Here is a 22586-nt window from a genome sequence, read left to right as displayed (position 1 = left end):
CATTGCTTTTATAAAGTACTCACTAGCACTTTATGAAGAATGAAAAATGAAGTTGTTTAAAATACTGTTGAATACAGGTTGCATAAAATCCACACTCATTTTTTTTGCTTTTTACTCTGTTTCTTCTCTAATTTCTCCAAATTTTGAGGCTGAGGCATCTTCTTTTGCTGCTTACTGGTTAGAAAATCTACTCCACAATGATAACCATCTAGACCTCCTATTCCCATTCCATAACGTCATCTGTTTTTCTGGTTGCCTAAGCATTGTTTTGGTTTTCTTTCTCCCACACAGGTATTGCTATGTGGATATTTGTTAGCAATGACTGATGTGGAATCTACATATGCAGACTTTATTGCTTCAGGAAGAACAGGTAGAAGAAATGCATTACATGACATACTTGTGTCCTCTCCTGGTGGGAACTCCAGTGAACTAGCCTTAAAGTTATCAGAGCTTGATATAAACAAAGCAGGTGAGTACTTTTTTGTCTTTTAATAAGTGTATTTAAAACTAAAATGAAAAGAATAGTACACAAAACGTGAATTTATTTGCATGCATTTTTCCCTTCTCCCTCAGCAACAAAAATATTTTTTTCTGATCAGCAAGAGTTTCCTGCAATAAGCACAGATTTCGTAAGTAGGAAGGGTCATTATATGCAAGTACAACACAATACTGAAAAAGCAAGTCATTCTGCAGTGAGCGCCTCACGGCAGGGTCATCCACTTCAGGATAAACTTTATGGAAAATTGAGTATAAAGAAGAAAATAATGAAGTCTTTCTTAAGACCCAACTCTTCATAATTTCCTTTAATGGAAACTCTCTGTTTTGAACCCTGTAGCAGAAGACGTGTGTTTGCTTGAAAGGTTATTGTGCGGATTAATTTTGTTTTCAGCTGCCAGAGGACAGAACAATAGCACTGCATTGTTGTTTGTTTTACTTGGATCTTTGTTTCTGGGTAAATTGTTTCTTTCTTCTTTCTTCTGATACCTTCCTTCTTTTAAGGTAGTTAGTACTAATGCAGTCCTATATCTTACTTCACCTCTAACGTTACCAAAATTTTTAGCTGCTTGTGCACCTTCAGCTGAGAGGAAAGAGGGACAGTGTATGCTGAAAGGCCTTAGGTTAAATACAAATTGTGATATGGCTATGTAGTTATTTTCATGTTATGTGGGCAGGGGCTAATGGATGAATCTTAGAGATATTTGAAGCCATTTGTAGATCTTAAGAAAGAAGTCTTATGCTTATTTTAATAATAGGAGAAAACAAGTACAGCAAAGAACAAACGATCATCAGCTGCCCTGTTTGTGCACATATTATTCTCAGAGACAACAGCAAGAGTTCTGAGAGACAGTCTCATCATTGGGCAATCAGTTATGGGCAACATGATGTTTGTGTCGGTTTAGTGCTGTTTGGGAAGGGAGTGAATTCTTTTTTTGGCTTTCAGACTAATGTACATCCTAAGTCATCCCTTCTACGGTTACCAGTTTGGGGTCCATAGCTTCTAGATGCATTCAATTCTAGCTGGACAGGGCCTTTTATTTTTTTTTTTATTGGAAAGAAAAGCTTCATTAGTATGTGTGTAGGTGTGTGTATTTGTTTTAATATGGGGATACATGTAAAAAGTTGAAAAAATATAAAGTAGGTGGCATTTGAAATGCATAATGCCAACCTTCCTTCTTGCTTTCATTTACTTCAGTCTCAAACTGACACTTACCAAAATTGTCTTTGATCTTGCCCATTTGGAAGATATAAAAAATCCCTATTTTTAATGTAAGTTTTTGGAGGGATTATAAACCAGAACTGTGTTCTTTTGTGAGCTATAAAAACATTGTGACTTTGTGCCACTTTCTATCACTTGTCAGCAGTTCTGCTTAACCAAGGAGGCCCCAGTTGACTGAAAGTTAGCAGATGTGAAGCCCATCTACAAGAAGGGCAAGAAGAAGGATCTGGGAAAAGGGCCTGTCAGCCTGACCTCAGTGCTGGGGAAAGTTGTGGAGCAGATCATCTTGAGTACCATCATGCAGCATGTACATGACGACCAGGCAATCAGGCCTAGTCAGCGTGAGTTCAAGAAAGGCAGGTCCTGCTTGATCAGCCTGATCTCCTTTTATGACAAGGTGGTCTGCTTAGTGCATGAAGGAAGGATTGTGGATGTTAGCTACCCAGACTTCGGTAAAGCCTTTGACACTGTTTCCCACTGCATTCTCCTGGAGAAACTGGCTTCTCATGGCTTGGACAGGTATACTTTTTGCTAGGTAAAAAAACTGTCTGGATGGCTGGGCCTGAAGAGCTGTGGTGAACAAATTTAAATCCAGTTGGTGACTGGTCACGAGAGCTGCTCCGCAGGACTCAGTATTGGGGCCAGTTCTGTTTAATACCTTTATCAATGATCTGGACAAGGGTATAGAGTGCACCCTCAGTAAGTTTGCAGATGACCCAAAGTTGCGCAGCAGTGATGATCTGCTTGAGGGCAGGAAGGATCTACAGGGGGATCTGGACAGGCTGGATCAGTGGGCTGAGGACAGTTGTATGAATTTCAGCAAGGCTAAGTGTTGGACTGAAAAAGACCTAGGGGTGCCGGTCCATAGCCAGCTGAACATGAGCCAGCAGTGTGCCCAGATGGCCAAGAAGGCCAATAGCATGCCAGCTTGATCAGGAAATAGCGTGCCCAGCAGGACTAGGGAAGTGATCATGCCTTTGTACTTGGTGCTGGTGAGCCCACATCTTGAATACTGTGCTCAGTTTTGGGTCCCTCACTATGAGAAAGACATTGAGGTGCTGGAGTGTGTCCAGAGAAGGGCAACAAAGCCGGTGAAGTGTCAGGAAAACACATCTTGCAATGAGTGGCAGAGGAAACTGGGGTTATTTAGTCTGAAGAAAAGGAGGCTGAAGGGAGACCTTATTGCTCTCTATCACTACCTGAAAGGAGGTTGTAACAAGGTGGGTGTTGGTCTCTTCACAGAATCACAGAATCACAAGGTTGGAAAGGACCCATTGGATCATCGAGTCCAACCATTCCTAACACTCCCTAAACCATGTCCCTAAGCACTTCATCCACCCGTTCCTTAAACACCTCCAGGGAAGGCGACTTGACCACCTCCCTGGGCAGCCTGTTCCAGTGCCTAATGACTCTTACTGTGAAGAATTTTTTTCTGATAACCAACCTGAACCTCCCCTGACGGAGCTTCAGGCCATTCCCTCTTGTCCTGTCCCCTGTCACTTGGGAGAAGAGGCCAGCTCCCTCCTTTCCACAACCTCCTTTCAGGTAGTTGTAGAGAGTAATAAGGTCTCCCCTCAGCCTCCTCTTCTCCAGGCTAAACAACCCCAGCTCTCTCAGCCGCTCCTCGTAAGACTTGTTCTCCAGCCCCCTCACCAGCTTTGTTGCTCTTCTCTGGAACAAGAGAAGAGCTCTTCTCACAAGTAACAAGTGATAGGAGAAGAGGAAATGGTCTCAAGTTGCCTCAGGGGAGGTTTAGTTTGGATATTAGGAAATATTACTTCACTGAAAGAGTTGTCAGACCTTGGAACAGGTTGCCCAGGGAAGTGGTTGAGTCACCATCCCTGAAGGTATTTAAAAGATGTGCAAATGTGGTGCTTAGGGACTTGGTTTAGCAGTGGAATTGACAGTGTTGAGATTACGGTTGGATTTTGTAATCTTAAAGGTCTTTTCCAGCCTAAAGTATTCTATGATGCTACATGTCGGTATGCATTTTGTACATGCACTTAGCTCTCTAGTGATGAGAATGGTTTAAATAACTGTCAGCCTGATTTTTAATACATAATCCAGGAGTCTGTTTAGCTTTTCTTTGGACTCTTCTGCAGCCTGGGTAACTTAAGCATTGCAGTAAAGGTGTACAGAGTTACTCATAAAATTACCTTAGGTAGGAGATACAGAAAAAAGTCCCTATACTTCTTCAGTAGCCTATGCAATTTTAATTAGATACAACAGAAATACATTTAAGTTTTTTATTGTGCTAGACCTAGGTGCTGAATAAAAGCCTCCAAACCATAAATACTGGAAAATGTGTTGTATTATCATTTGTATGAGTATTAGTGCATTACCCATCATATTTTCCAAACCAAAAGGAGTCTTGAAAAATATTTTGCATTCCAAATTCCAGTTCACAATATACTAGTGCATGCAGGATGCATATATGCATCACACCTGACAGAATTAAGAGGAAAGCATGTGTCTGGGGATTATATCTTATGTCTTTCAAGGCACATGTCAAACAATTTATGCTAAGTACTACCTAATTATACAAATATAGACATCAAATTTCAATTTCTTTTTTCTTTTTCTTTTATCCTTATTACAGCTATATGCGTTTTCTTTGCTTTCAGCTCCATGGACTAATGGCAGGATAGGATAATGCAGATTTAAAAAAAAAAAAGAGGTTATTATAAAAGATATGTAAATTAAGCTACTCAAGCATATTTAGTACATTCACTTTGAAAAGTCTGCAGGTACATTTTCTGTAAAGGATAGGAACAGTTTTGAACAGCACTGGGCAGTCAGGCCTTGTTCAGAGACTAGTTATTTTCTGTCATGCAGTATTCAGTACCTGAAATGACTGCTGATTAGTCCCACCACTGATGAGCCCACGACAGATAATCAAGAGTTTACTGTATCATTATGTAAAATACGTCTCATTACTGTATAATACTCTCCCTTCAAAACAACTGCTCCAATGTTCTTTTCCTGAAATAAGCTAACAACCTGCTAGTATCTATGGAATTAATATATTTATCAAACTTCAAAATGTAGGTTCCAAGTACTCTGTGGCAATGCATTTATCTAAATTTGGTAAAAGCAAAACTGTGTATATCTGATAAGCAGAAAACTGCAGCAGAAATCGTAAGAGAGAAAGCAAAAGAAAAATCAGCAAGTAGCTCACCTGCTCAATTCTCTCAAGGTAACCAATGCAATTCCAAGAAACTTTATATTCAGATCACGTTACAGATGACTGTAACTAAAGAAAATAATAAGGAAAAAGTACAATGAAGAATGAATACCAGTCTCTGCAAGTCTAATCTCTAAAACAAACAGCTGGTTTTCTAGGTGTCTGCAGATGGGCCATAGAACACAGATTTGGTGCAGAAGTGGGAAGGAGACTTACTTGTAAAAGTTCTAGTGTTCCAACTATATACAAAAAACCGAGGATGATAGTAGAGGCATTGAAGTCATACAGAGCAGCAATGAAGGACCGATTGTAGAAATTTATGATTAAAAGTGATTTTAGTTCATGGTAGAAGTGTTTTAGGTGTAAGTGTTGGGAACACTAATAGACACTGAAGAGTCTGTAATGTTAAAGGAAATAAAATTAGTTAAAGGCTGCAGAAGTAGTAGCTGTGGCTAGCTTACCAACTCATACAACTACACTGTGGCTTACAGTGTCATATTATTTGTTTTGGTTTTTTTAATGCACCCTGTTGGTTTCAAAATGACGTGTAGGAATCGCAGCTCTTATTCTTAAGAAATTATAGCCATCATGTTTTGAGGGAAGAACAGTTCAAGAGTGTGCTTCAGCAATTTTTAGGTTTTCAGAACGTAGAACCAAAATTGTCTCCATAAACTTATTTTAGTAGGAGAGCTCTGCCAACAGAAAGACCTAGTCCGTAGTACCAAGACAGTGTATTATAAATTAAATAGGTTTAAACTAGTGAGTTTAATTCAGTGAGTTGATAAGATCTTCTGAGACTCAGTATATTAGAACCCTAGTGCTCTTTGTTGATCTTTGTGCACTATGTTTAGCATTTAGGTAGTGAAATGTTTGGGCTTTGTGTCCAGGATGATTTTTCTTTGAAAAACAAATACCTTGCAAAGTTTTTTCTCTCTTCAGTTTTGTCTTTTTCTTTCCTTTTCTTTTTTAAAAAAAAGAATTCTTTCAGGTGTGCTTGATTTATCCAAATCTTATGAGGGATATTAAAGACTTCCTAGTAGTTGGAATAAATGGAGTGCAGAGCAGGCAAAAAAAAAGGAATTAAAAAATCAGATTCCACTTATCTAGACTTCTACAGTATCAGAACAAATGTAGGAGGCTTTGTTTGGACAACTTGGGCAAAAGGGATTTCTGTTCATTAGGAAATAATTGCATGTAGATCCATCTAGATGGAATCCATTGTCATGTGGGAGATAAAATTGAGAAATAAAAAGTTTTCAGGGAAAGTGCCTTGCAAAACAAATTTTTATTTATTGCTCAACACATAATGAACAGAACAAACCTCACTGTTTCATAGACTTATAAGCCTTCCATACAACTTTTCATCAAGTTGAATGTGATAGTTGCTAATAACCCTCTGAGGCATTTTGTCACCTAAGCAGTGCATGCACAAAACACAGCTATCGTGTCTGAGGTATTTGCAATGTTCTTTACTATGCAAAGAACTTTTTTTCTGATAGCAATGGGCCACTTCTTCTATATAGAAAAGAGAAGGTGTTTATGATGCTTTTTTCTCTGAACAGAAATAAAGCTGCAGATGTACAGTGTGATTTGAAACGGGGAAACAATATCTTTATGGAGAAGTCTGCCTTTATTCTATAGATTAATCTATAGATTAAAGTTAAGAGGCAATATTACAGCTTAGTCCATGGAATTTTATTCTCTTAGCTTCTGTGTCAAGCCAGTTCAATAAAAATGACTCAGAATCCTGGCAAGATACAAGTGACAATTTATGCCTTAACGTTATTCCTTACCTAACATTATTCCATACTAGTACCTATAGGTACTTAGTCCAGTGTTTGGTGACTTAAGTCTTAACTTGTACTTAGCTTCCAGCTGTGTGAACCTGCTAGGTCTTTAATTGTTAAGTGAAATACAGTAGGTATATAGGCACATAGATACTAATAGACCATCGCCTATGCACTTATTGGCCTTTTTTAGACAGGCTTTATGAGATCTCTGCTCGTTGTGCCACTGTAAGATTTTTTTCTGTTCCTCAAATTGTTCTCTGGTTTGCAGTGAGACAGCTGGATTGAACACCGTGGGGCATGGTCTTGAAAATGGAAACACAGAACCAATACAGCTTTAAGAAACTTGTTTTTATTTAAGTTGTTTTATTGTTTGGGCTTGGTGTTAGGAGTTTTTTTCTCTTATATTGTCATAGTGAATAAATGGTCAAAAATGTCCTATTTTTGTTAAATTCTTTCATTTCTAGCTACTTTAGGTCTATACTTACAGTGGTGATTGCAGCTAGGAATTTGTTTTTGAAGGTGTCTCTTGAGATGCAAAGTATGGCTATCTGAGTATTAAAAGATTTCATATTTAGTGCAAGATTTTGTTTTCAATTTCTTTTTACTTTGTTTTTGAGACTGGTGGATGAACAGTTGGGGTCCTGGGAGCAAGACCCTTTTGTTTTTAGGGTGAATGATTTGTCCTTTTCTTGTATGTTATAGAAGGAGAAGGAGATGCACAACGCAATCCAAGTGAACAAACTGGGGAGGCCCAAGGGGAGGCAGCAAAGCAAGAAAGCTGACATCCAACTTTGACCGACTGGAGCAGCTGCTGGATGTTTTCAGACTACAAGAGCATGCTGGAACAAATTTGTTTCCATGAGCAAGCTGTTGGAAAAGAAAGTGCATGTGTCTTCACTGCTGGAACCCACTCAACACAATGCTAGAAATGGGGGTACAAGCTGTGGCAGAAGACAGAATTTTCTCTACCTCTGTCATTAGCAATGGTTGAACATGTTTTGATGTCTTGGGATAGTGTCATCCCTTCATAATGACTACTTGATGGGAACACTTAGAAAGTAGAACAGGTAAATCTTGTAGCAAATGGCCTTTGAAACATCAGAGGATCTAATTGTGTATCTTAAGCAAAGGCTTGTGTGATCCTCAGTTTAAAAATTCTCTGGCCAAAGTGTTCACCCATTAAAAGAACTGTAAAGAAAGCACTGTTTTTAGAACTTTGCATCTGTTTTACAGCTCTGTTATTTACAATGGTTTTTGTATTGTACGACTTAGATGCTCCACACTGCCCTTCTCAACTGCTTATGAAGAATATTTCTGTTACTGTGAATTTTTCTACCACGCGTTTTGAAAGGGCTGGTTTTTTGCATAATGTGGTGATGTGCACATGATAGATTTAAAACGTCAACCGCTAAATTGATTATGCCTAAACCTAAATGACTCAGCAACACCCTAATTTGTTACTAGAGGAGCCTTCAAAACGATTTGTTAATGTGAATACTTCAGCGTGTTTTGTGTCCTTGGTACAGTTTTGCCACTTGCCTGTAGTTAGTTGCATATCAGAGACTCAAATTGAATCTTTTACGTTATTCTTCCCTATTTTTCTAATTTTGCTCTGAATTTCTTAATCTTTCTCTGAGATATTTTTTTAAAATGTTAGTCTAAGTATTTTATTGTTATGGTAGTTATAAGAATACATTTATAAACTTACATGGGTTGAAATTCAAATAAATTCCGTGGTGCTAGAGATTTTCCTGGTTCACAATGGTAAAGACGGGCCATCTTTACACATGGGAAAATAACTGGCATAGGTAGCTGCCTATTATATATTGTGGAATGAGTTTTACATTGCAGGATAGTCCAACTAGTGGATCATGGCCTGGATCCAGCCAGGGGGACTATTTTTTCTATTCCTTGCCTTTGCCTCAGTTGATCAGGCTGGTGATCACAGCCAGTGGCTTGTTACTGATGCACCAGGTACAGCCAAGTGCTAGAAACTGCTACAGCAGCCTTTTGGGTAGAAGGTTGTCATAGAAGATAGACACTTGGCATCTAGCACCCAGAAGACTGGATTTTTCCCATTTGAGCTATTCCAAAATAACAGTCCAAACTAGACTTTACTGAAATACCGGGATAGCTTGTCCATCTTAAAATACCTACAGATTAATACGTTATTCTGCAATAGCTATGCTGATTGATTTTCTTCCCCTCGTCCTGCTCCAATAGACAAGGCCATACATGAGGTTGAATACTGCAAAATGGGGCAGCCACACACCTATGTGTGACTAAGGTGAGTAGAGAAAGTGACTGACTAGTAAACCATGGCAATCTCAGAAGCACCAATCACAAAGTCAGAAGATTTGTTTTCTTTTATTAACAGGAGGTGATGTCACTTTCTTTATATATAGTATATATATTATATATATTTTTGTGTTGTTGTTGGTTTCAAATGTTATGCACTTTTTAATGTTTGTAAACTTTTACTAATGAATAGTGTGATTGCTTCCTGAATATATTAATCATCAGTTAACAAAAGATCTTCGTGGCCACAGCTGTTTGTTTCTACCGTATGTATCATAGTACTTGTCACCTGAAATTCTTTTGTGAGATGTGTGGATTAAAAAAAAAACCCACTTCTGATCAGTATTATGAGCTCATTTATTAGTGTTAATAAAAAACAAGCCAGCACTATGCTCGTGGCTCATTAGTGTAATATTAACTCTCACCTTTTATTGTTTGGAAGCTGAATGCCTTGCTGTCTCATTAGTTGTCAAATGCCCTATCTTCTTGGTAACAGTAATAGTCCATTTGCTTTGAAAACACTGTTACCATTAAACTAATTATTTATTAATTTGTTTCACTTTGTGTTCTTTTCAAAGTTAGCACATTATTATTGATATTTTTTTTTAATTATTTTCCTCCCCCTTGCTCTTGCATCAAGTCTTCAAGCTGAACTTGTTGCTCCTTTGTCATGGACTAGTTCCTGTCAATCTAGCACAAACACCAGAAGGAAATAAGATTCTAGAACTTTTTGTAGTGTTAGTTTATTGATAATCCATGAAGCATCATCAATAAAAAGGCAATAGTGGAATAAGTAATTACAGTATATTAAAGTGTTGGTTTTCCTTATTTTCCTTCTGTACTTTTCTTTATTTCAGTACACTTTCCTCCTTCCTAATTCTTCTGTGTTGTGAAATAAAATTTCAGCCTTTACTTTCTATTTTGTACCTGTTTCTTCTATTCTCCTTTTATTTTCTTTTGGTTTTAAAGCAGTTATGGAGGCCTTTGGTGGTTTTTGAAATACATCTCTTTGTCATGGAAAATAGTGCTGTTAATTTTACTAAAGGCTGTTTATGTTCCTCATCCCCTAGAAGTGTATGAGTGCTTGCTTTATCACTTGGAACTCTGCTTTCTCTCTTTATTTGGTGTACTTCTGTAGCATCTATAAGCAGGCCTCACTTTATGTAAACATGTGGTTAGTCTCTGCCAAATCACAGTGTTGTATCTTGACTACTGTTATTACCCAAGCAATTGCAAAAGAGCTGTTCTAGCCTCACCTTTACCTCTGTGTAATTGCATCATATAACAGTGAACGGCAGAATCAGACCAACAGGATTGTTTTTTTCATTTTGCTAGTTGTCTTTTTAAGTAAGCCTGCTGCTCTACCTTCTGTTCTGTGTCGTCTTTATATTTCATTGTTCTCATCATAGGTAAAATATATAAATGTTTGTTTAATCCAGGATTATCTAAGAAAGTTCTATTCAAAAGCTATATAAATTAAATAAAGTTAGGTCTAGACTGTCGGCTTAATAGAATACTCCTTAAAGGTTTGGCTTCGGTGGGGGTTTTGTGGTGATGGTGGTGTTCTTTGTTTTTACTGTCTCTAGTTGTACCTTTTAAGTGCTCGCTTTACCCTGTCAGCCCTATCACTTAAGAAAATAGTCTGTACTCATGTTCTTGTTGCCCATAGGTCTATGACAATGTTCGCAAGCAGTGCACTTGCAAGGTTTAGCTTCTCCATCCAATTGAAACACAAAGAATATAGAACTAGAATTGGATAGAGATATTGCCCTTTATTTCTTCTGCTCATTTCCATTAACGTTGCCCATATGCTTCAAAAAGTTTCTATTAAAGTATAGCAGCAAGCACGCATGTGCTGTTATTTCATCAAACTTACCAGTTTAAGACAAAAGTTCACCATGACCTTCCATACAACAGATAGTAAAAAAATATGAAAGAAAGTCAGTCATCCCTGCTATTTCCCTTGCCATGTTTTTTTCCATAATTTTAAAGTGGGAAGATGTATCCTGGTGTGAGTGGCAGGTCTTGAGGAGTAACATTTCATGCAAATGGATAATGAAATCATCTGGTGCCTAGACAGAGGAGAGCAACTACCAAAGTGGTTGATCTGGAACTTCTACAGTAAGAATGCCTTCCTCAGGTAAACAGTGAAGAAATCCAGGTGTGCTTAATGTTCATATTTTGTGTTTCAGAAACATCAATGGATTTTGTGCAAAGGAAAGCCTGAGAGCCATTCTTGAGACTAAGAACAGTGATGTCACTTAAAGTTTGACCAAGTTTGCTGTACCTCAGTGGTATTCTATGTTAAACTGCTGTATTTTTGTTCTGATTCCTTTCTTTGTTTTCCTCTGCCTCTCTTCCTTGCGGTTTATTTTCTGTCCTGTGCTTCCCTCGTGTAAAATATCCAAAGATACAGTGTGCTGTCTTGGATATTCTGTATATTTAAGTGACTGAAGTCTTGTAGTGGAAATATTGTTTTCTCTTCATCTTTTTGGTCAATATACAGAGGAGGATCTGCTTCAAAGTTCGCAGAACAAAAGAAGCAGTAGAGCCAGGAAGGAAGTATGAATTCAAGAAGCTAGGCCAAGAATATAAGGAGGATATTTTTTCTTAATACTAAGGCAGGTAAATCCCAATGCAGAGAATGGCTTCCTCCATCATATGATGGACAGTCAGTATGTGTTGATGTTAGCTAAAAAGAAGATAAATTGTTCAACTTGGTTCTGAAGTCAAAATATCACCTAACTTTTAGTGCTCTGGTACAGAAGCATGCATAAATCTGCGGCACATATCCTTGAGACAAATGAGAATCACCAGATTCTTCAAAAGAGAACGAGAGATTTCTTAGATATCTCTGAATACAGGATACTGTCTGAAAAGCAGAAACTTCTAACAGCTAGGAAAAAACGACAGAAATCAAGGTAGTAGCAGAAATGTTCTTACTGTTCTCTGCAGGCTCTGACTGGACCCTATTTTTCCTGCAAGAGAATAAGGACAGAGATTTTCAATATGGATGTTTGGTACATTTCCACTATTTTATTTATATAACATACTGCCAATATCTGTCTGAGAGAAAATAATGGTCAAACAGTGGTCTGCACAAATAGGCTAACAGGGTACTGAATCGGATCGTATTGTTGTGTGTGTCTAATTAATTGTGAGTTAACAAAATAGGGACAAATCTTAAAAGCAGAGAGTAAATCTAAAGACAAATACAGTGCACTCATGCTGACAAGAAGCATCCCCATCTTCTGAATAAAGCAGCACTTCATATTCTACTCTTACTCTGATTCTTAGATTATGGTTTGGAACTGCTGATATTTTAGGATGGAGGACAGGACAGACCTGTCAACCCATAATGTGTGTCTAAATGATCTCTTAGTATTTTCAGGCAACAGATGCTTCAGTACCCTGAAATCAAGTGTTTGTAAATAAAGACCAATGCTAGTGATGACTGGCTTATGAGTTCTTAAGTAAGCTTTTAGCAAGTAAGCCATCAGTATGCATTTTCCATCCTGTTTGCTTTTAAGAAATTCTCTGGTGATGATCCATGAGTGTGTAGTGTAAGAGGTGATAGACCGATACAGGCTTGACCAAGGCAGATCCTCTTGAGTACTCCCAAAATATTGGAGACAAAAATGTTTGCAAAAACTCCACGCTACCTTCTTGCACTAGCAAAGACAGATGGTAACAGGGTTTTGTGTTTGTTAAATAATAAATCTATTGTATCAGTGATTAATCAGTTAATGCTTAGATGTCCTTTTTGATCATGAAATATTAATCAGTTTTTAACATATAAAAAGATGAGAGATGAAATAAAGAAAAAAGTAACTCAGCGGTAATTTATGGGAAATAGTGACATATCATGTGAGAGATGGATGGGAAATATTTGTGGAGAGATCATATCTTGAGCAGCTCTGCAAACCAATATCAGGATTAATGACACCTGTCATTCAATCAGTACTACCGTGGATGAAATAATGCAGATGCTGGCAGGTGAGTTGTTCTAGTCTGCATCTGTTTTGTTGCATTAGCATGTAAATTAAGTCTCCTTGTGTTCATCAAACGTGAATATTGCAAACCATACACAGAAGCAGTTTTAAAGTATGAATACATAAATAGTGGCTTCCAAGGCAGCAAGGAGAAAACAAGATTTTTATGTTTTTTAACATGTAGCATTGCTGACAGATCCACTTCATTACTAGTATGCTTCCATTTGTATGTCCCATTTTTCAACTAAAAAAAGAACACATGTAATTGTGCAAAGAAATTCAACATTGCAATGTGTACATCAGCAAAACTATGCATTTGTCAATAGAGTTCGGTTACTACTTGGAACCTCAAATGGCAAATGTCTAGCCAATGTATTAGCCATGTAGTTGATGCAGGAATGTTTCATCATCTATTTTCAGTGGAGTGTCACTTATTTCCTACTAGTTCAGTCGACTCACGCCTGTAAGATTATGTCTGTTGTCCGCGTTCTTTTCAGTCCAGTGATTTAGCTGGCTATTGATGTAAGAGTACATACTGGGAAAGTTAAAAACGTATGTACAGTGATGATATTTATCTGCTGCTTTAATATTTATCAGTAGAACAGGACATATGTGAGTCATTGTAGTCAGGAACTACTCAGAAACATCCTGCGACTGCCACCACTGATAGGAATCCAATGACTAACTCCTGGAAGAGGCTGGACTATGTTTTTGGTGGAATGGTGTTACAGTTGAACATAAAATACCAAGACTATGGGTAAATTCAGGGAGAGAGATGTTGGACTGTGGCGGGGGGGTAAACTTGCAGTTTTACACAGGTAGCCTGAAAACCATATCCTCAGTGAAATTAAATGAAATTTAACATTTTAAATTTTAAATTAAATTAAATTAGATTTAACAAACTTTAAAATCTTTTAAGAAGTTTGGCTATAACCAATGCAACATACCATTGAATCTGGAAATTTTTTCAGGCATCCTCAACACGGATGGCATACACTTTATCAAAACATGCATTGGTTGCAAGATGCAAGAGAAAGCAGAAGTAGTCAGAGTGAAAGTGTCACTCCTGCACACTGCCCTCCCTCACATAGAGCATCTGCAGTTGGTGCTTGTGACTGTTGTGACACACTTAATTTTATTTGGTTGGAACATGATTTCAAGAGACCCCGTGGAGCTGCAGCTGAACTGTACATTACATCACCAGGCAAGTCTTAACATATTTCATCAACTAATTATTTCTTCCTATGTGATGTTCAAATGAAATCAGATTTACTGTTTGCTCTAATGTATGCTTTTGTATATCCATGTGGTAACAAATATGGCACTACTTTAGGCTGTAGTGTGATAGGATGTCTTGTAGTAATTTGTACTGTTCTATGGATCACTATGTATATGTACATATTTTATGCTTATATTTACACTTAAAATACACTGCGTATTTTCCATTTAAATATCACAGACCAAATGGGAATATGCAGCATAAAAATACTGTGTGGTATTTAGCTTTTTGTAGTACACACTCATGCCTTTACCAATCCTGGAAGTTATATACAAGTGCAAATAGGACACAACTTATGTGTTTCAGTAAAAGATCTTCATTTCCACAGCCTTATCTTTGATCCTGCAATGCAGTCAAAATGTAGACTGTGTAGCAGCTCATTATAGTCCTCATTTCCCTGGCAACAGACTGATATCCTCAATACATTATACAGTATACTTCAGAGAACAGGGCATGGTGTAAGGGAAGAAGATGGATGACTTAACAGGTCTTTTTCATCTGTAATTCTCCTCATCCAAGGAAAGAATTAAGAACTCTCTCTGGACACAGACACGACACGCTCATTTGTTTGGAAGTGCAAACACCAACGCTGTATAATAGCGTAGATCCTATAGAAACTGCTGCCCTGTAATGTTACAGAGCCCTAACCCCCAGAAAAAAACCGCAAGTACCTCAGAAAATAAGCGATAAATAGCACACGGACACCTCCTGGTGGCACTGGCTAGTATTTTAAATAGAAGAATTAAAAATTATTAAGGTGTTAATAAAATTCTCTGGATATTATAAATGCGTCTTTTACATGACTGAATTACAGTCCTCAATGTCTTAAAACACCTATTATTTTTCAGAGCTTCCTCAGGATTCTTCTACCAATTTTGACCATAAAACATCTGATGTTAATGTCAGCTCCTTGTATTGTCCCTGTAGTGCCCTGAAGGCACTGCTGTTCCAAAAGACAAAGATAAGGGGTTTTTTCTACCATGGTGGTTTTACCATCAATTATGTTGATGCAAAGCTTGTACACAGATGCACCAATGTAATATTTTGATTGGTGTTTGACCTGTAGGACACTTGCTTTCTTGTCAGCTACCTGCAAGGCAAGTCAACATCTTCCTAAGAGCTCACAAACTGTGGTCCCTCCCTGCTGTCTCCCATGAACTACCCAGGCTCTATTCTCTAAAGCATTATTCTGTTTCTTTAAAATACTTCAGTGATTATTATTCATGTGCTGTGAAGTCAGAAAACATTTAGAACTTACTACTTTTATGTCCAGTATTAAAACTGATTATTTTTTTCTCTGCTGTTTTTATTTCTTTGGGGCAAGTGAGACTATTCAGCAGATACTCATTTTTGCAGTAGTACTGAATGTATGTGCATGTAAAGAACTGAGCTGTTCATTTCAAGCTAAAAAGGAAACAAGTAACTACTTTGAGTTTTACACCACATATATGTGAATATAATAATAAGTAAACTGTGGTGAGTACATTCTGCAAAAATAATGCATTTTTTAAAAAAAGGAGGATCTGATTTATACAGATTACAGAGCAATCTCATAAAACTCCCTTCACTGAAGACAATAAATTTGAACTTGTATAAAACTCATGTGGAGGTACACTCTGACTACCAGAAGTAGAAGCAGTTCATAAATTTTTTGTGAGGGTTTCAATCACAAGGAGAATTAGTGGAGTATTTTTTGCCCTGAGGTTTCACTAAATAAATCGCCTCAATTTAAACCCAATTATTCCTATCCCTCATCTAACCAAGTATGCTAGTTCGGGCTTAGATAGAGTTAATTTTCTATGTGCATAGTCAACAGAGAGAGAAGCTTCTTCAGGGAACGATTAAGAAGGCCAATCTAGTTTAGGTTTTTTAATTGCCCCCTACAAAAAGCATTTCAGGGGACTACCTGCCTTAGTTACACAGACAATTCCCTTCAGTTTCTAGCATGAATATTTCCTCACATGTATAGACTTGATAATCAAGACTCACAAACTTGCCTTTTCATCTTCGTTTTCTGTGCATTTTGCCCTTTCTCGTCAAATAATATAGCCAGGATTCCTAACCGAAGTGGAAGAGCTATTCCAAAAATATATACGAGGTTCACTATAGTCATCATTATGGTTTAGGAACCACTTAACTTGTGAACATTTAAAGTGGGGCTATAGTATTTTTCTCCCTGGGTGAATGAAGTTTTGCAGGTTTAGACACAAGATGATTCACAATGAGGTTGCAGTTGATAAACAGCAATATTACTATTAAAAATATAATAATGTACTGAGCTGGGAAAAAACCCAACTTGGAAATGGTAATCAAAACAGTATCTGAAAATACACTAATTTAAACAGTCGTGAAAACTTCTAAAGAAAGGATATAAATAACTCTGGTAACCGGCATCTGAATATATTTAATGGAATTCAATCTTATTGTATATAATCTATTTGGTTTTTACTAATATATGTTTCTTATATATTAGTAAATTGTTTTCCTTTTTTTACTGTTGAGGTACCTTATACTCACATTTCTCTCTGTACTTTGTTTTGCCTCTTTCTGAAAACTAAATACATTGCTTTTTGGAGCTGGAGACATTTACTTTTAATTCTTTAAAGACTAGCCAATTCTGGCCTCTTTGAGTAAAATGAGAAGGCTTTTTGAACACTTTTACATAGGAAATGTGCAACTTTAGACAAGCATGTCTACTTTGTAGCTAATATCTTCAAAATAAAAATTTAGGTTTTGTTATCCTGCTCTGTTGTCTACAGGCCAGAGAACACTTAGGAAGGGTTTCAGAAAGACACCAATGATTTTTTTTTTTCATAATATGAAGTCATACCAACTAAGAAAATTTATTAACTCCCCTAGTCAACCACAACTTTTGCCCAATTTAGATGCTGATGAGTTCAGACCAGTGAAAGGATCCCTTTCTTACTATTTGTTTCTTGAACCATGTGGTTCATCAATAAAATATCTGTACCTATACCTATACCTATACCTATACCTATACCTTTGTATTTATATTTATACATATATTTCTATTTCTATTTCTATTTCTATCTACACCTAAATATATTTATTTCTATCTATATGTACATCTACATCTAATCATATGGATTAATTATAGCTATATGAAGATATACTAACTACATGTATGCAGATATAATCATATAGACCTATACAGATATTATAGATATATGTTACAGTTTACGTATCTGTATGATCTATGATGAGTACAACAGTATAATTTCCCCAAGCAGAAAAAAAACGATTGACTTGCCAACCACAATCACATGACAATTGAGTTATTATTTGTTCAGTTTCAGCAACAGGAAAAGCAGAACACAGTTTTGATGAGCATTATAATACCAAACTAGTCTAGGCAGGCTGAGATTATCTTTGTCCTTGTTCAAATAGATGAATTATTTAATTCAAAGCTGTATGCCTGATCAAATGTACATTATGGAGATGTAATGGCACGTTAGCATTTATATTCCAGTAAAGCCTTTTGCAGATACATTACAGGAAAAGTAAACAATTTTATCTTAAATGCTTTCATGCTGCAGTTTGACAGCCTGGCCTTTGAATTCTGTGATTTCTATGAACCAGTCTGTCAGGCTGCATCACAAAGAGGTACAAATGCACTGTACATAAAGTGAAGGTGCAGCATATAACCTTGAAGCTTCACACATGAAAAAGATTAGCTCTTTCTTTCAGTCATCATCTTTCAGCCGTAAGCTCACTCATCCTTACCAGAAAGCTGAAATAAATGTTGGAAGGAAGGGTTCTCCTGCAGAGATTGTTTCCGACTAAGTTCATTTAGTGGCTCTGAGTATGACAGCCACAGAGTATGAGATTATCAAGGCCAGAACTGCCTCCTAAGATCTTCATTCTTCAAAAAAGTTGGGTTCCTTCTCTTTTAGAATGTTATTCATCACTTTTACCAGCTGATTTTTTAAAGTCAAAACTCAAAACCTTAAACAACAGACCTAAATATAGCTCAAGGTCTAGATACTATGTCCCTTTGTGGTTGAAAGTGAGATCTCCTCCCCTTTTCATGTGAAAATCACAGAAACTTTGGGGCATTTTATTCTTTTAAGAAAGTATCTCAACCATATGTGAAAGAAGACAAGGGCCAGATGATCACGACAGCACAACATGTCTTAGTCTAACATCCAGTCTCCTTAGGACACTACCTTATCAAAAGGTGTAGCAACAGTCCCTGTTTCCACAACAGTTTGAAGATTAAAGCATTGATCTTTGACATCAAAGGTTCAGAGTATATCCCACCCTTTGTCTGAAGCTTTGAATCTCCACCATTGACCTTCTATGCAAGAAAGTACTCTGGTGCTGAGACTCTCGGCTTTCCTTTTAGTTTCCCCACTGTGTAAATTGAATTTAAAGACCTTATCTTCTCCCAGGTGAATGCCCTAACCACTAGACTACCTGACATTGGGTCCAAAACTATGCTGATTGTTTTCTTTAAGGAGAAAGAGTAGGACTGATAAGCTCATCTTCAAAGGAAATGACTCAAAGGGATTTACATGCTTAATAAGAACAGTCAAGCCAAGGAAGAGAAAAGCACCCTCAAGCCCAAAGGCAGAGATTTACATCCTTGACAAGCAGATCTTTAGCACTGTCTTGTGCTGTTCTTTACAGGCTTATGTACAAGCACATGACTTCCATAGATCTCATTTTATGCCCATAACCCAGACCCAGTCAAGGCATCTTCAAAGGAGAGAGAATCACAGTAGTTGCATCCTCCTCATGACTACAGCCCAACATTGGTTAACTCTCTTCAGCTCTCATAGGAGAGATCACAAACCACAACTGATCTGAAATCTAGATGTAACCCAACATTTCCCCTCCAACAAAAATAGTAAAACCTCCTTAAACTATAACTATCCAAACAATCAGTGGCATCTAGGAGCAGATTTCATTCTGGGATTAATATTCCAGGCTTATTTTGGGAGAGACTGGTGACAAACAGCTGCTTTTGACACAGTGAGTTAACCACTGTTTCCCCATCCTAGGACTTCTGCCTTTATAACACAACTCACATTTTTCATGTGTGGTGATGCTAGTTCATAAAAAATCCCAAAATATCCTTTATTAAGAGAAACATACAATGAAAGGAATACAACTTGGAGGCAGAGGAAGAAAAAAAATCTACAAAATCATTGGTGTCAGTCCTTTGCTGACCTGGGGAGTTGCTTTTACAGTATGCTGAATAACTATTTTGACAAGACTTTTATAAATAAAGACCTATCTTCACTAAGAAAATGTACTTCAAACAAATAGAAAAGACAATAACACAGCTTATCCTGTTTTGTTTAACAGAAAGGTATATCCGGTATGCATAAAAACAGGAATACATATGACAGAATAATATAAATCTGTAACTATGACTACAGAAACTGATGAAGTTGGACACAGAAACTGAGAGGTCATCTGAAAAAAGGAAATTACAAGTGAGAGTTTTCTCTTTACTCCATCTCTCTACAATACATTGTCCCTAACTATATGTGAGACTGGTGGGGCAAATTCAGTTCCTATGATGTAATTCTAGAATAATGGTGCTGAAGTGAATATTACATTTACTTATTGGCTTTGAGAGCAGGAATCATCTGTACCCTATAATTTCTGCATGAAGCCCATGCTGTAAATCAGCTTCATGTTTCAGCACAATTTAAATCTGTTTACAGATATAGTTATTCCTAGGGCATATTTGCTGCATAATGGCTACTTCAAGTCCACCGGGGGGGTTCAAACATCATACTGGAGTTCTTTTTATACAAAATGTCTTTATCCTAAAAACTTATCCTTAGCAAAATCCAGCAAAGATATTTCAGAACTCAGTTCTTTCCTTGAACACACAAATAAAATATTGTCACTGCTTGCAGTGTTACAGCTGCATGGCAGCATCTGAGAGCAGCATTAGTGTTCTGGAAGTTCAAAAGACCAAACAATAAATTTGAAATACAAACAAAAACTAACCCTTCAAACAAAACCTTGATTATTTTTATTCCCCTTATATTTATTTGCCATTCAGCTTTGAGACTTTGAGGAGTCATGGGGAGGGGGTATGATGATGATGACAATTATTATTGTTGTTGTTCTTGTTATTATTATGAAAAATAAAATACTGAGTTGGTTTTTTTACATCGTAGCTTGACTCTGCAAGACTTTCTCATAAAACAGTCACCCAAACAGAAACAGTGTCATCATATAAGGGCAAAAAATAAAACTACTGCATGCATGTATTTAATACATGGCAAAAAGTTAACTTCACGTAATGGTGTGTATCAGCAGCAGACATCATCTACATGCCTCCAAGACTTATCCCTAGGACATATGCACCGTGGTGACATATGAATCATGGCCACCTCTATACTTCACCCTCACCTTTTTTTACTGGGAGGGGAAAAGGGCAAGGTCTCATATGCTAAATCCTCTTTACCTGAGACATGGTGGGGTTTTGGAACTTATTAACTATATTTGCTGAGGTCAAAGGCTGTCTTCAGTACAATTGACTTTCTCATTGTCCAAAACAGAGGCTTTTCAGGCCAACAGATGCAGTTCCCTTCCAATGGAAACCACTGTGAGTGAGTGGGAACAGTAAACTAATGATACGCACAAGATTTTTATTTCCCTGTGGAGCCGAGAGGCAGAAGGGCAAAAGCCCGGGTTCTCCAATTTAGATGTACATTGCCGTATTCTAGGAGGGTTCATCTGATGCTTGCTAGACCCCACAGACCGGATCCTATCTAAGATATGATGTCTGGTACACTGTGGAACACCTTTTCTTCACTTAAAGTATGTAAAGAGAAAGGTAACTTTGTCAACACTATAGACTGCCCAATTAAGCATAATTACGTAGTATGTGTGAGATCTGTTGGAGGTATTCTTTGTGGCTTGGATGCTATCAGAGAGATGACAGAGGACATTTAGAAATTAAAACAATTATTATACAAGGCCAGGGCACACAGCAGACAGCCAGACAGTGTGCACACAGGTCGCAAAAACCTGATGTACACCATACTTGTAGTTCAATTTCTGGTTTACAGCACTTATCTTTAAGAATAGTGTAGGACAGTAAGATTTCTTTTGCAAGGATATGTCTTATTCACTGCTTCTGTGAATACCTTTCCTTAGACTTTCTCAGTTTGGCTCTTCTTTTTGAACTGTGTCATTAGCAACTCTGGCTCTAAAATTGCTGGACTTTATCTCCAGTCCTGCTTACCACCCAATGTGCTCCCTTTCTGCTCCAGCTGGGACTGGACCTCTGCAACAGCACACAGGCTTTTGGCTTTCTCTTGGAGCCCCTTGGCAAGTGTGAAGCAGTGAGACATTCCAGACTGAAGCATCTTCCAAGAATTGTAGTCAAGTCAGAATTTTGTTTTCCTGAACAATCGTAGATTAATTGTCCATCTTTTACACTTCAGTTTGTCCCATTTCATGTTTTAAGAATTTTAGAAGGGTTGTTAGGTAAACAGCATTACCGGTTTTGAAATGGCATTTGACCACATCACTGTGTTTCACTCTTTACTCCTACTTATAAATTTCCTAACTGAGCTGAACCTTCAAAACTTTATGAATTCATCTTCAAATAAAGCATAGGGGCATTTTTTCCACAACTCCTTCAAGCAAAATGCTCTTTGAAGTGAAGAAGAGGTTTGCATAGTAACCATAAGAAGAAAGAATAATGTAAGAGAGTATAAGAATGTGAGGTCACATTTCAGGCTGATGGTTTTAGAAGCACATACTAAAGACATGAAAGGATAAAAAAGCTTTAGCATCTACTAAAAACAAAGGGTCACATTTTTTCTAAACTGATTATGTGAGTGTAACCTTGTTTAGTCAGAAAGTCAAGTACTGAGGTTGACACATTTTAAAAACCAATACCACTCTTCCAGTTATTACTAAGTGAGGGGAAAAAATATCACTACTTGCAAAATGAAAGGCAGAGCAAAATAAATTTACTACTTTAGAAAGTGAAATAAAAATACCCTCTAGCAAATACATATATAAACATGTTTGGTTCTTTTGTGCAAAGCTACTATTGTACAATTACAAAAAGAGCTAACTTAAAAAGAAAGATTTCTCAATCTGTTTTTCTTCTCAGTAGCAGATAGATGAATAGCCATAAACTGAATGACCAAAACATGTAAAATTTATATTTCTAACTCTCAAGCATGGAGGAGAATCACTCTCTTATTGTTAATATTCCTGGAATTATTGAATTGCTGTGGGAAAAAGGTAGAATAAGCTTGGTTTATTGTTTTAATATTCAATGACAGTGCATGCCAATATTGAGTCAGCTAGTTTTTCTTCA

The 22586-nt window shown here is 37.2% G+C and overlaps 2 protein-coding genes across 8 annotated transcripts in view; both read left to right on the top strand.

Moving 5' to 3' along the window:
* Nucleotides 1-10550, top strand: part of PKIA (cAMP-dependent protein kinase inhibitor alpha) — a 45301-nt gene extending 34751 nt beyond the window's left edge. For 4 of the 5 annotated variants that reach the window (XM_054057828.1, XM_054057832.1, XM_054057830.1 and 1 more), the window contains exons 2-3: nucleotides 292-469; nucleotides 7394-10550. In XM_054057828.1, coding sequence (XP_053913803.1) covers nucleotides 319-469; nucleotides 7394-7473 — 231 coding nt within the window. In that variant the 5' untranslated portion in view covers nucleotides 292-318 and the 3' untranslated portion in view covers nucleotides 7474-10550. The remainder of the gene's footprint in view (nucleotides 1-291; nucleotides 470-7393) is intronic. The other variant, XM_054057833.1, reaches the window with a different exon arrangement.
* Nucleotides 10551-12779: 2229 nt separating this feature from the next.
* ZC2HC1A (zinc finger C2HC-type containing 1A) overlaps nucleotides 12780-22586 on the top strand; it is a 57585-nt gene continuing 47778 nt past the window's right edge. The window contains exon 1 of one of the 3 annotated variants that reach the window (XR_008448415.1): nucleotides 12780-14185. Coding sequence is in view for 2 of the 3 variants with exons in the window: in XM_054057821.1 (XP_053913796.1) it covers nucleotides 13918-14185 (268 nt within the window). In the remaining variant the exon portion in view is untranslated. The remainder of the gene's footprint in view (nucleotides 14186-22586) is intronic. The other 2 variants (XM_054057821.1, XM_054057822.1) reach the window with 2 other exon arrangements.

Source organism: Cuculus canorus, chromosome 2 (assembly GCF_017976375.1).
Source record: "Cuculus canorus isolate bCucCan1 chromosome 2, bCucCan1.pri, whole genome shotgun sequence".
Lineage (NCBI taxonomy): Eukaryota > Metazoa > Chordata > Aves > Cuculiformes > Cuculidae > Cuculus > Cuculus canorus.
The sequence above is the reverse complement of the archived record's forward strand: the minus strand, read 5'-3'. Positions and strand labels throughout refer to the sequence as shown.